At 44.4% G+C, this 14,282-nt stretch overlaps 1 protein-coding gene across 7 annotated transcripts in view; it reads right to left on the minus strand.

Moving 5' to 3' along the window:
- The window catches only part of PDE4B (phosphodiesterase 4B), a 486,699-nt gene that overhangs the window by 88,476 nt on the left and 383,941 nt on the right, over positions 1 to 14,282 (minus strand). For 5 of the 7 annotated variants that reach the window (XM_070592237.1, XM_070592239.1, XM_070592240.1 and 2 more), the window contains one exon: positions 14,159 to 14,208. In XM_070592237.1, coding sequence (XP_070448338.1) covers positions 14,159 to 14,208 — 50 coding nt within the window. Of the gene's footprint in view, positions 1 to 9,154; positions 9,419 to 14,158; positions 14,209 to 14,282 lie in introns of those variants that run through there. The other 2 variants (XM_070592242.1, XM_070592244.1) reach the window with 2 other exon arrangements.

The following is a 14,282-nucleotide window of genomic DNA, read 5'->3' on the forward strand; positions in this document are numbered from 1 at the left end:
GCACTCGTAGCCACCTGATAGCACAGAGGGCTGGTGCCAAGTACACAGGCTTTGGAGCCAAACAAGCCAGGGTTCAAATCCTGGCTCTGTCACTTCCTAGCTGAGTGTCTTTATATTCCTGGTTACCCTCACGAAGGCATGGTTTCACTGGTTAAAAAAAAGGGGAATAATAACATTGACTTCATAAAGCATTGTTGATGATGAAAAGATCTCATTGCAGTTCCTAATAGCAAATCTAGTCCTTACTAGGGGTTTAATATTGTGTTAAGACTTCTCCCCCGTGCCTCGTAGTTGAAACAGATGCTTTACAGTGAACTCTTCGGAAACAAAGAAAACACTGTGGGGACAGTGTACAGTTGAAACTGATCCCATCAGTTCTATCATGTGTACTATACTCAGAATGTGGGAAAAATCTCAGAATTGCCTGAGCCCACCCTTCCTCCCAGCGAGAGAATCCCGTGTTAAGCTTCCTATGTCTGTCTCGACAAGCGCTCTTCCAACCAGGATGCAGAAGGACACACTTCCCAGGGGAACCCATTCCACTTTCTGCCAAATCTCTAATGGGTTTAACAGCCCACTGAGGCAAACTCTCTGATAAATTCCACCCACTGCAGCCGCCTTGGCTTGGCCCTGGCTGCACAGAACCCTGAGAAGGGAGTGTTTCCCTGCCACTGTGCCCTGCTCAAGAGTGGAGGAAATCTCCTCTACAGAAACTTGAGGTGTGGGTCACAGTAAGTAATCCCACCAACAAAATTAGGAAATGAAATAGATGATGCACATTTCACCACTGCACAAAAAGAGGAGGGAGAGATAAGTGTGTCCGCAACTTGAGTAGAAGGAGATACTCAAGACCTGAAGAAAAGGTAAGATTTGGGGGGGAAAGAACATGGTGAGACGTTAATTCCTTAAACTCCGGAAGGTATCCACGGTAGGCTCAGTTTAGTAATTGGCCAAGAGCAATTCTTTATCAGAAGATAAAGGAGGGTGAGGAGGAAACCACACCTGAAGGCAGGATCTCAGGTCTATGACGTTCCAAGCAGCGGCGGTTGCAGGAGCGACAAGGAGCCACACACGTTAGTGCTAAAGCGCCAGGTCATCTTCCTGAGATGCAGAGATACGGAGGTGGGAGCAGAAGCCTGGGGGTGGGCGGGAAACACAAGGCGATGAGCTGGCGTGGAGAGTTGCCCAGCGCGCACGTGCTCTGCAAAGGGGCTGAGGTCTCATCCTGCACAGGTGCTTTCTCCGTGATGAGAACACAAGACTCAGAGGGGATAATGGAGGCAAGGAAGTTTTAAAATTCATGGTTAAGAAGGAAGGAGCGAGTCCCGTGGATGACCTGGAGAATAGGTTTGACATTCAAATTTCCAAATTGTGTGAGAGGACATGAAAGTTTCAAACCCACTCTGTGGAAATAAGTAATATACAGAAAGAGGATTCCCACCTCACTCTTACCGCCTCCCACCCCTGAGATATTTCAGGCCATAAATGAATCTACTTTTGAGATATTTCTTCCAGATAATCAGTTGTGGTCTCCAGACTTGGAGCACAAAGTGACCAGCATTCTCATAAATCTGAAGCCCAAGATGCTCTCTTTCTCTCACAGCTACTCACTAGAGAGAATGGTGAGAAGAATGGGGATGGCTTGTGGTGTCGCCAACATTTAGCAGGTGTGCTGCCACTGCCTGGGCACTGTGGGGGTGTTCAAAATACCAACACTGTGCCCTTCTGGTCTTTCAAATTATCGTTTGGTTTTCAAAACAATTCTGACCTGGGAGGAATGGTTATTTTACGGTGTTTTGAAATAAAGTCTCAATTAGTCAGAAGGAACGCAAACATTTTTATTTTCCTGGACCTCATGTATTTTATTTGTCATAGAGCTGGCCATGATTTTGGTCCGATTCCCGAGACAGGTATTTTTTGTTCATTGGTTGGTCTTTGGATGCTTGGTTTTATTTGTCAACTTGGCAAAGCTAAGTACTCAGCCATTTAACCAACGTTGATCTAGGTGTTGCTGTGAAGGTATTTTGCAGGTGTGCTTAACATCTGCAATCAGCAGACTTTAAGTAAAAGAAATTACCTTCAATAATGTTGGGCCTCATCCACTCAGTTGAAGGTCTTAAGAGCAAAAACTGAGGTTTCTCGGAAAAGGACAGATTCTGCCCCAGGATTGCAGCATTAACCCTGCCTGAGTTTCCAGTCTGCTCGATGGATTTTGGACTGGCCAGCCCCCATGATTATGTGAGCCAAATCCTTAAAATAAATCATATATATGTGTATATGTGTATATACATACATACTCTCCCACTGGTTCTGTTTCTCTGGAGAATCCTGACTAATATGGTCCTTATCTTCATGTAGCGTTTTCTCTAGTCTTATTTTCAGTTGGTGCAAACTCAAGATCAGAGTCTGTTTAGCTTAAGGAACACACATAAGCTAAACAAATGAATGAATGATGGAGGAAGAACTTACGCCCGTGGCATGAAGAACTATTATGCTTTTAAAAAGCAACACAAGACATAGTCCCATATAGTATAAAAAGACTGGGCAATTATTACAACAGGCAGGACTAACATAGGGGGCTTTCCATGGGTAAATTTTCAAGTCAGAGTAAGAGGACTGTAGGCAGGGTGGTTTGGAAGTGTGAAGGGCATGGAGAGGGAGGCAAATCAGAGGGAGGCCTGGAAATGATCCAGGGGTGAAGATAGAAAGGCTGGTGAAACTAGCGATGAGAGAGGAAGAAGTAACGGAAAACCAGGTCACTGAGGACAGAGGCCCATTGTGTCCACAAAAGCATGCAAAGAACCCTTAGTTTCCCCTGGGATAAAAAAGTAACAAGCCAGTGTGCACACGCACACATGGCTTAGAACTGGCACATGTAGAGAGCTGAAGGGTTCCTTGTTTGTCAGAACAGGTTCTCTGTGCGGACATGTAAAGCAAAGGCAGAAGACTTCCCAGCTGTACAAATACACGAAACGCCCCTCCCAATGCTGATGCACCACACTTAAGGTGTGTGGTTACTTCACAGAACTGAGCCTCTGGGAGCTTGAGGCCCTGTTAGCAATGCAGGGATGAAAAGGAAGTCCCAGTGTCACGTTCTTGGTAGGATGACTGGCTCTTTTGGTGGGACTGTCTTTCCAAAGCCAGCAAATAGAGAGCTCCAGAGGATCAGCCTGACCTTTGCCTTCCAGAGAGAGAGTCACATAGCCTGTGAGAAGAAAATGGCTGTCTCACGAGCTCAACTTTCTTTCTGTTCAGATGGCAATCCAGATTGGCATCACAGATTTTGAAACAAATTTTTGTCCCATGGACGTTGTTTCAAGTTCCTCAAAGTGAGAGCAGCTGGCAAAGTCACTCGGTTTCTCTGTCGCATAAGCAAACTCCTCCTTATCAGAATGTCCCCCTCACTCAGGAAAGCCCATTCTTCCATGACTAGGACAGCAATCTTTCTCTCCTTTTACTTACAATTCATCACACTACCTCTCTTTCATTGCTCATTCTTTTTCAATTAATATTTTTTGAGCACCCACCCTGTGCCAGGCACTGAGCACACAGTCTAATGGTGTACGCAATCAAGAAAATAGGCAGCTGCAATACATTAAAAATGTAAACATTTATTTAGTGTTTCCGTGTGCCAGCCATTGTTCTACTCACTTTACGTACATTAATTTGCTTTCGTAACAATTCTTTGCCAAAGGTCCTATTATTACCCCTGTTGTACAGATGAGGAAACCAAGGCCCAGAGATGCTGAAATACTTGTCTACGATCACAAAGAAAGAAAGGCATAGAACCAGACTAGACTCAGGCAGTCTGGCTCCAGAGCCTTGACCGTGGAGGTGCATGGAAGGGGCAAATGCTGAGTATCCTGCTAGAAAAAGCTCCCATGCTGGGGATGATGGAGCTGGTGCCAGGAACCCAGACTTGTGGCTCCCGGAGACGCGCTGTACTTAGAATTCAAATCAGATCATGTCAATCTCCTTCTCAAATCCTCGAATGGCCCCCGGCTGCATTTAGAATAGAATCCACACGTTCTACCACGGCCTACGAATGCTCTGCCAACCTGGTCCCTCTCAGCCACTCTGGCCTCACCTCTCACACCACCCTATCAATCCAGAAGATTGCACCTTTTAGCTGTTAGTCACTGCCTCCACCCACCCAGCTCCTACTCACGGTTTCGATTTCAAGTTCAAGGTCATTTATTTACAAAGGGTCTCCCTGTCTCCCATCTACATTATTCCCAATAATAACTAATGATAATAATAATGAGAGCAAACATTAAACAATACTAGGTGGCAGGCAGCACTCTAAATGGTTTACCTATAAAAGCTCATTTACATATTACAACACTCCTGAAGGTAAGTTCCAGCATTATTCCCAGTTTTACAGGTGAAACAGTGAGGCAATATTACAGCATTCTGTACTTTCCTTTATTATGATTATCAAGTGTGTAATCATATATTTATTCATTTAATATTTCCGGGGCGGTGAGCTGCACGTGGTCAGGGGTGGAGTTCATTCGTTTCATCGTTGTATCCCCAGGTCTAACACAGCGTCTCATGTGCAGTAGGCATCTAATAAATGTTTATTTAATAAATGAATAAGGACACATGAGAGCCATATTTCTCTGAAGACTGACACATTTCTTATTACTTACAACAAACTGGATAGCTGACAATGGAACTGACGGAAATTCTCTATTACGCAGTAGGGAGTAAAGCTGCAGATATTTCAACTCTGTTCGCTCTTGGTTGTGAAATTCTCACCATCCCCCTTTCCACTAGTTTTACCATACGAGGTTTATGGTTGGGAGGCAGGAATGGCGTGGTCTAGACTAGAGGAAGGAGCATGGGTTTTCAAGAAATACAGACTTAGCTTTCGGTTCTGACTTTATCACTTCCTAACTGTGTGGCCTTGAGTAAACCCCAAATATTCCCTGCGCCTCCTTTTCTAAATCTGTGAAATACGGACAATATCATCTGCTGGGCAGTTGAGTTGGGAGAGTTGGGTGAGACGATGGATACAGAGGGGCTCCCATGGTGCCTGGCGCACAGCCGGACTTGAACGACCGCTAGCTCCCTGCCTCTCCCGCAACCAGAGGCAGGCGTGTGGGGCTTTGGAAGTCATCTAGTTTACCAGACAAGCGGCACCAGCCAGACCAGACCCTACAAACCTGAAGCCCGAAGTTCACCTGAGGGAGTCGGGGAAAGATCACATTATCTGACCTGGCCACCTCCCTGGATCAAAAGATTTGGGTCATTACCAGGGCCCCAGCTCATTCCTCTGACAAAGCGAAGGAGGGGGTAGGAAAAGAACATAAAACTCTGAGTGGTCCCTTTTGGTACTTGTCAAGAGCTCTGGCTGGAGTAAGTTAAGACAATAAACTAAGAAAAGATCTAGTGAGTTCTGCTGCCTGTTCTCTATTTCAAGGGGACAGTCCCTGCTTTGTTTCTCTTCTCTCGGGTGAAAGACTGTTTCCTGAAATGCTCCTGGCTTCCGAGAACAGCTCTGGAGGCCACTCCATGAAGTGCTGGCCAGGGGTTGATCAGAAGCGAGCAAGCAGAATTTACCCTACCCCCAGGATCACGCAGGCTCGGATGCCGGAGGGAGAAAAGGGAACTTCGATGCTCCTCTTCCTTCCTCCTTCACCTCCCAAGATCCATGTTCATTCTTCTCTAGGCCAACCCTGACTTCCTTCTCCTCTCTCGCGTCCCAAGAAAGAGGATAGAGGGGGTAGGTGGAATGAGGATGCCTTCCCCTTCCCACAGGTAACAAGAGAGGGCATAGAGCCTTTCCCAAAGGAGTCAAGCCCCCTCAGGCTGGGCTCTGCTAGGCTTCATCTCTCCAGAGGGAAGCTCTGCACCAGCTCCTGCCGCTACTCTCTGCTGAGCCCCCTGGGGTGAAAACCTGCACCTGTGCAGGTGTGTGCCACGCCCGGAACTGTGTATTCAAATATAATTATAATGAGTTGTACAGCTCTAATTATTCTATCTTATCAAGTGAAGTCCTCTCAGGCTTATGCAGAAGAAAACTCTCAGCCAACTCAGACTCAGTTTATCAGAATCCTAACTGGGTGTTCTTTGCTCTCTGTTTTCAAGAGAAAGAGCCAGGTCTGTATACTGTCCTCTGACATTTGGTATCAGCTCCATTCTTTCCAGCCCCCTTAGCTTTTTCTGTGCGTCCTGGAGAATCCTACCTTCAGCTCCAAATCTATATTCATAGAATCAGATTTTTACGGTTTCAGAGGGAAAGAATCTCAAGCTTTCAAGAAAGATTGCCTTTTACATTGATTCACCATGGAAGGGAAGTAGATCAGAGCGTCTTAGATCTCAGCAAAGCTTTCTGTTTTGGTTCCTACCGAGGCCAGCAGGCAGGGGCTCCTAGCTTCACACGGTGACCACCTGCCAGTGCTGGGTGCTGCGGGAAGCACGTTGTGTGACACAAATAACAGCGACACTAATCTTGACACTTCCTAAGTCCCAGGAGCCATTCTAAGTGCTTTCTACATGTTTATGCATTTAAGCCTTACAACCAAATGTGAGGTATGTACGACTTCCATCCCAACTTTGGAGATAAAGCAGTTGGGATGTGGAAAGGTTAAGTGACTCGTCCCCCGGTCACGTAGGGTGGACCTGGGACTTGAAAGTGGCAGGCTGGCTCCGGAGTCTTCACTCTTAACCACTGTACACACAGCTTTCCTCATTTGGTCCTCACAGCAATCTCATGAGCTAGAAGATTAAAATGTCCACTTTCCAGATAAGAAAACTGAGACTCACAGAAGTAGCTCATCCTTGGGGATTGACTGGCGAGTCCCAACCGAATTCAATTCCATATGCTAATTGAATTCCTACTTTGTTCCAGGCACTGTGCGAGGCACCAGGAGCATAAGATACTCTGATAAGCCAGTCGCATTTTGTCATTTGTGTGTGCATGTGAAGGGAAGCTGCCTGTAGTCAAGATTAGCCAAGATGTCAGCATTGTGCACAGCCCTGAGCACTAGAAGATCGTTGGTCTAGCCTGAGCAAAGCCACACGTGAGTCTGCTCCTTTCCAGTCCTTTCCAATCGGGCCTGGGCGTACCCTCCTCTGTATTTGTTCATTCCGTACATCTACTGAGCATTGACTGTGTTTTAGGTCATGCTATAAATTGGGGATATTAAAAAAAGAGGATTAGTACTTGGGACACTCTTAGTTTAGAAGGGGAGAAAATTAAATAAATACAGCATAATATGACAAGTGCAATAATTGAGACTTTGAGATAATAATCAAGATAATAATTAAGAGTAATTTTGGATGAGTTGCAGGGAGCACATCCAGAAGATGGTAGATGTGCTGGGTCTTAAAGGATAAAAACCGCATCTTCCAGATGGGAATGGGTAAAGGAACCAGCATTTATTAAGCTTACACTATCAGGCCCTGGATTCAGACTATATACGTAGTTTAATCCTGACTCCAGAATCCAGGAATCAGTGAGCATAAAGAACTTGTTCACAGTGACAGTGTAAGGAAATCCCTGAGCTGAGCGTGTGAACGATATATTCTGGAAATGGCAGCCCAGGCAGAGGGAACAGCATGTACAAAGGCTAGAAGGCAAGAAGAGTCTGGCACATTTGAGGGACAGGCTGTTCAGTACATATCAGCCATCATGCACAGCTGATGGGTTAAAAGGGGAGATGAGGACAAAGAGGGAGTTAGGAGCAAAATTCTGAAGGACTCTGCATACCCCGTAAGAAATAGGGGACTTCTCCTGAAGGCAAAGAATGGCCAACTAAGAAAATCACACGACCGAAACCGGGTTTTAGAAGAATAATTGTAGCACCAGAACGAAGGTGGACTGGAGTGGGGACAGACTGAGGATCATAAAGCAAGTCGGGGCCACCACGATGGTTTTGGTACAGGAGGATGAAGCACTGACCTGAGGAAGAGGGGGTGGGGAAAGACTAGAGAAAAGTCTGTAAGAATCTGCTGTGGGAGGGAGAGAGAGATAAAAAGGTGGATAGTGACATGCTACTCATAGCCAGGAACAGGGAACAAGGGGCAATGGTGGAGGGGGTGGAGCTGGGCCTCCAGGTGAACCACTGGGGTTACCAAAGGTGGTCAGACAGATGGCTGGCGTGTATACACACAGTCACTGATGAGTAAGTGAGGAAGTGCAGGGAGTGGAGGCAGCGGGGTTGGAAGGGAGATGAGTGCTAATGCCAATGAGGGGATTCTGACAACCAGATCTGAGGGAAGCTGTCTGCTCAAGATGGCTCCCTAACCATGAGCCTGGGAGACAGGGGAGTCCAGGTGGGAGGCGAATCTTTGCCTCTGACCCCTGGGGCTGCCCAGGTAAATAGAGCTGTCAGAGAGACAGATGTTTCCTGAAGGGCTCTCTCTGACACACCTGGGAGCTGCATGACCAGGCTTGAGGCAGGCAGCAGCAGCTGGGTTTTGGGAGGAAGCAGGCACGTGGGCAGCCTCCTGCCTCCTGTGGGAGCTCTGCAGACAAGGCGGCTGAGAGACGCGAATCTTTCTTCCCACCTCCTCCTCCACCCTCTGCTTCAGAGCCCTGGTGCCACAGCCCAGTGCAGGCTGAATAAAGGTTGATTCACAGATGAGGGGCTGCAGCTACAAGCCACACAAAGGCGGCAGAAAGGACAAAATTGTGTGTACGTGTGTGTGTGTGTGTGTGTGTGTATGGAAGAAACTGTTTATTCAGGAAACTACACGTCAAACACAGACTTACTGGCAGACAATAGAGATTTGCCTAGACAATTCATGCCACCAAATAAACATCAAGATGGGCCGTGTAGAGCCAAAGGTGAGGCACATTTTTAAAAGTGGGGTGTCTCCCTTCATGGTCTCAATTACAGGAGATGTTTTTGCATACAAAAGCCTCGAGGCAACAATGTCTGGGCATCTACTTGAATCTACTGTAACCAAAGAGAAAGAAAGGCCGGAACTAAAATGCAAAAGAAAGAAAGAAACAGTGTTTGGAGATAGGTCTGCTACAGTATAAACTTTTCCCTTTCTCTGGCTTACTGCATAGCAAAACCTGATGGTTGTCTTTGTAAAAAACGTGTCTGTATCTAGGTCCCTGGCAGAGATTTGCCTCTGGGAGGGCCAGCAATCTATTTAATGACTCCATTGACGTCAATAGCATAACTGAAATACTTACTAACATGCATGATTCCAACTTTCAGGGGGGTGGGTGGATGGTGTTTCTCAGCAGTACAAAAACATGAAGTGGAGCCACCGCGGAACGAACTCGGCTCTTCAGCAGCAAGCGAGAGATGAGATGCTGCAGGTCTCATCGGGCCCGGTTAATACGAAGAAACATTCACAGGAAATTCAGAAATTAATTTCGAGCTAGTGAAATAGCCATAAATGAGCAGGTCTTTATTTTTGGCAATGTTTGCGCAAGGGTAACATTTTGACTATTTGCACTTTATTCAACTTGTCAATGATTTTACAGATACCCATACTTAATTTTAGACACATTTGAAATAATCGCAAATCAATAAAAATAACTCAGTGTTGATGCTTTGGGGTAAACTTTCACAAAAGGGCTATTTTAGACAAAAGCAATTCTTACAAAACAACCATTTCGGGAATTATTCTCAGAACGGCTGGGGCTTTTCTAGTGCATTTGCCACATGGTTTTGTATGCAGGCTGCCACTGAACACTCAGGGTGAGTAACTAAGACAATTATCCCACAAATCAGGCCATACAACATACAGAACACTGAAGAAAAAGTAATCTGATATTTCTGGTTTTTTCTCTTTTTCCTCCCCTCCTATCTCTCCTTTATCAGGAGTGGCCACAGCCTTTGGTAACAGGATTGATTTTATTCGTTTTTGTCCATAAGTGTTGCAACGCTGCCTGCCAGTTCTTGCTTAATGTAGAAACCCAGCAAACGTCCTGCTTATGTGGGGCTTCATTTCCAGTCATCTGACACAGATCGGCTCTCAGAGAGCCCCATCCTTGTGCACGCCCAGCCTGTCTTTCATCCTAGGCCCTGGCAAAGAACGAGAACTGAATCAATGCCATGACTTTCTGAATTTCTTGGGCTCCAAGATAACTCACTAACCCCTGTGCCCACTCCTTGGATAGCCCCTGCCTCTGGCACACCCACACGAACCTCCAGGGGGAGATTCATAATCAAGCAAAGATATGGGAGAAACTCATAGTGAGCAATAGGCTTCTTAGGAGAAAATCTCTTCTCTGTTATCAACCAGTAAAGAGCTGTTTCCTCGCCAGAATGGCCTGGACACATATTAGAACAAACGAATTCCCATGAGCACTGAAAAATAGTAATTAAGTCTGTTTCTCACTTAGGTCAACCTATTTCAGACTGACTGGAAAGGCCTATGTTATCTCAGCGTATTTCTCTGTCCACAGGCTTTTCTTGAAACACGTCTAAGTGACTGAGGTTGAAAACCACCATAAACCCAGGCTGTGGGTGGATACCCAGGGTGGGAGAGACTTCGGGCCTGAAGTCTTAAGACAATTCTCTGGTCATCTTTGTGACGTGTTTGCTGTCATTTCTGATGACCCATGGACTTGAGGGGTTTCTTCATAACATCTGGTCTGTTGCATTCATGATGCTACTGCTCAATACATTTACTGGCAAATTTTGGAACAAGAAAGTTAGTACAGAACATTTCATCTTACACGTCGATTTGGCTGCTGAAATGCTATATGTAGGATACATATTATTATAAGTCAAGTCACATTTATATGAGTCAGAGGTTCTGGCCATTGAAAGGAATACTTCTCTAATCCTTTTGTGAAGTAAACAGTCAGTCTGTAAAAGCCGTGAGCACTTGCTAATTTATCCTTTCAGCAAATTCTTATTTTCATGACATGCCTGTAATCACTATTGAAACGCGTGCAAAAGCAAGGGATAGGATGGGTGGAAAATGTAGGGCAAATATCCTCACACAAACACACACACACACACACACTCACACACTCACTCATGTACACATACACACACATTGCTGTACCTCAATTATCTGATTTTTTCTGTTGAAATAGTTTCGGGACTTGAAATCCTGAGAATTACTTCAATTTTCCCGTTTGAATGTGCACAGATGACAGAACCCAAGTTCCTGCCTTGTTTTGGGTCTTCTTTCTTCTATTCTATTTTTTTTTTTTACCTTTCTGTTCCTGTCCTTACGCATCATGCAGAGAAAGCCTGGAATTTACGCTTGTGAAAAGGCAAAATGTGATAAAAATTGAAATGCTCATTAAACTCCACAGCATTCGCATTTTTAATGTCCCCAGGAGGAGTCACTGCATCTTTCTCCTTAACGTGGGAGCATTTGGTTTCCACATTGCTAGACTTTCTGGGCTTTCAATTCTCCTTTCCTTCACTCTGGCTTTCCTATTCAAAGTGCAAAATGTCAACTTTTTAGATTTAACTCTTTTTGTTCAAAACCTATATGACCGCACTAATTATAGAGTGTGCTTCAAACCTCTTTTAATTCCAATGCAATAATTGATTTTTTAATAGTAAAAAAACACAACTGAATAATTTTCATAGCCATAGAGATAAAAATATTGACTCATTATTAAAATTTAATTTATGAGCATTCTCCTTAAGATAAAGTCTCCAAACTCTGCAGTCCTCCTGGTCAATTCAACACTTACTGTCTACCTACTTTGTGAAAACAGCTCTGCCAAAGGATTCTGAGCGATAAAGAGGTGAGCAGGGGGCGGTCCCTGCCCTTGGAGCTGTGATGGAGGAGACCGAGAAGCCGCAGGATCTATCCTGGAACGGAATTGTTGCCATAGGACACAAAAAGGAGCAACTGCACTGTGTTTTTTAAAAAGTTCGGATGTCTTTGCAAGGAGGGAAGCTTTTGTTGTACCACGGGAGCTGAAAAGAATATGCTTGGTGAAACAGTGAGAAGGAAGTTACCAGAGACCAAGAGATAGGCTTTGATTCCCCGCATGAATTATTTCAGCTAATGATCAGTTTGTAAGAGCAAATGTACCAATTTAACCATGGCTTCTGACAATTAGCTTTTAAAATGAATTGAATTTCCTTCCTTTGGATGTATGAAAAAAAGTCTTCTTAAAAGATCTGGCTTCTCTCTGTCTCTCTCTTAAACTTGCTTTTATATAAGCTGCCTAAGTCAGTCAGGCTTTCCTAACAAAGTGGATTTCTGCTAAATCTGTTTAAATTATTGTGAGTTTCTTGTATCTTTTATTTTAGGTTTCAACTGAAATGCGTGAATTCAACGTCAGCGCTAGTAAATGAAAACCTGATCTTAGCATCACGAAAAATCACCTTGTAACGCAGCACTCCAGCTTTCAATTCTGTTTGCTCCAAGCCACTTATTTTTCATTCCCCTTTAAAGTTTCTATTTAAACACACCTCTTTGTCATATGCTGATAAATATTAAAATAACAGGAAAAATCTGCTTGACTTATTCAAGCTGATAATAAGAACAAAACACAGGATGTGTGTGCCCTCCTTCCTTTTCTGAGTGTGGTTAAGCGTTAAGAAGAGTTTGAAACCTATAATTACGCAATAATTGGTATCACTACATTCTCTTCCCAGTGAAAAGCCAGAACTTTTGTAGTTTGCCACAAAGACAGACAAAAACAAATTGCCTAAGTGGTATTGTCATTTCTTTGCTCCATTGTTTTAAAGAGAATTTAGCAAAAGATTCTCTAGGCTGTAGTTACTGTGCCAATAATCACATAGCGATCTTTCCAACAGCATCTTTGGCTAATGAGCTAATTTATAGAACCATAAATATCAGATATTCTCCTAATGTTTGTCAGTATTTATTGCAAGAAAAAGAAAACATAGCTTAAATATTCAAATTGATGTCAAAAGCATCTCAGTACATTTGGCCAACAGAATTCTGAGCAACGGTGTCTTGCTGGTGGGACAATATGACGAAACGATAGGAGTTTCAAAACCACCGCCTTTGATCTCCAAGTATGTAACACCAGTTATATGTTAAAACACTATTTAGTTTCTTTTTATAAAACTTCTAAAGGAAGCAGTACATTAGCACACCAGGTTTTTGAAGTCCACAGATAGAGTACTGTTCTCTCAGTCTCATACCCTGGGGCTCTCGAGGTAAACCCACCTTTCCTTAATATCTTCCTTTCACTTTTATTCTTGTTCTCATAAAAATATTTTGAAAAGCATGTACCATAAATACTTCAGAAGCCAATGAGCCAATGGAACCTACTGCCTTTGTTCTCTTCTTTTAAAAGTTGGGCTTTGATATTATTTCTGTTATAGGTACTTATGGCCGTGACACCAGCAAGAGAACACAGCATCCGAGGAAGGAAGCCGGGCAAGGACACAGGGAAGAGAGCAGCACGGAGCAGACGAGGCAGCGTGAGGTGTTCATGATCTCAGCATCACATCATCTTACGTGTTTCTCTTGTGGTTTTACTCAAGACCACTGCTATGCGAGTGGGCACAGATTCAAGGGGAAAAACTCCATTTTGCACTCTAAAAAATGTCATCTAACCGGTTCCATCTCATGTCAAGAAGAATTTATGCTCCACACATCTCCATGATGCCCCTTCAAGGTGGCCCTTCCTCTCGGCAGCTCTCAACTCTGCATGAACAGCATACGCACACACTGAAAGATGAGAAGTTAGGTTTCTTTAAAAAACACCTTGGAGGAACAACGTTGGATGATCTCCAAGAGAAACGATTTGTGACCTGGAAAGAACCTTTGGTTTCACACCTGGAAAGGATGTAGATTCAAGTGGGATCCATAGTTGATGCTAAGAGGAAAACCACGAACATACCCCGTGGGGCCCTCAGGCCAATGTGGGGGCACCTCAGGGCCTTTGAGGTTAGCTCTCCTAGGGTTCACTGGGGCCAGCAAGCTGAGGTCAATTTGTACTATCAATACACCTCTGCCCTTGCCCCTCTTCTGGGAAGCAGCAGTACCACACATCCGTCACATTCTGAAAGCCTGCACATGCATATGGTAGGAAAATTATTTAATACTCCTTTTCATTTGGTTTCACATGGAGTGAAGGAAAGCTCCAGTATGCCTTCGAAAAAAGTTGCCAAGAGACATACTTTTGAGGGCTATAAAATGCAAACAAATGCTATTATTCTACAAAAGGTTCTGAATAAGAGGCACATTTATTATTGTAAACCATGGAGACAGGCCTCATGACGTGGCTTACCTTGCAGGTGGACTCTTGAAACAGGAGGCTGACTAGCAGCTGGGGATCTCCTGCAGAGAGAAAGAGAAAAGGAGGCCTGAGTCTTTGCATGAATAGCCCCTCCCTGTGCCCCCATGATCGCTGA

Source organism: Equus przewalskii, chromosome 24 (assembly GCF_037783145.1).
Source record: "Equus przewalskii isolate Varuska chromosome 24, EquPr2, whole genome shotgun sequence".
NCBI lineage: Eukaryota > Metazoa > Chordata > Mammalia > Perissodactyla > Equidae > Equus > Equus przewalskii.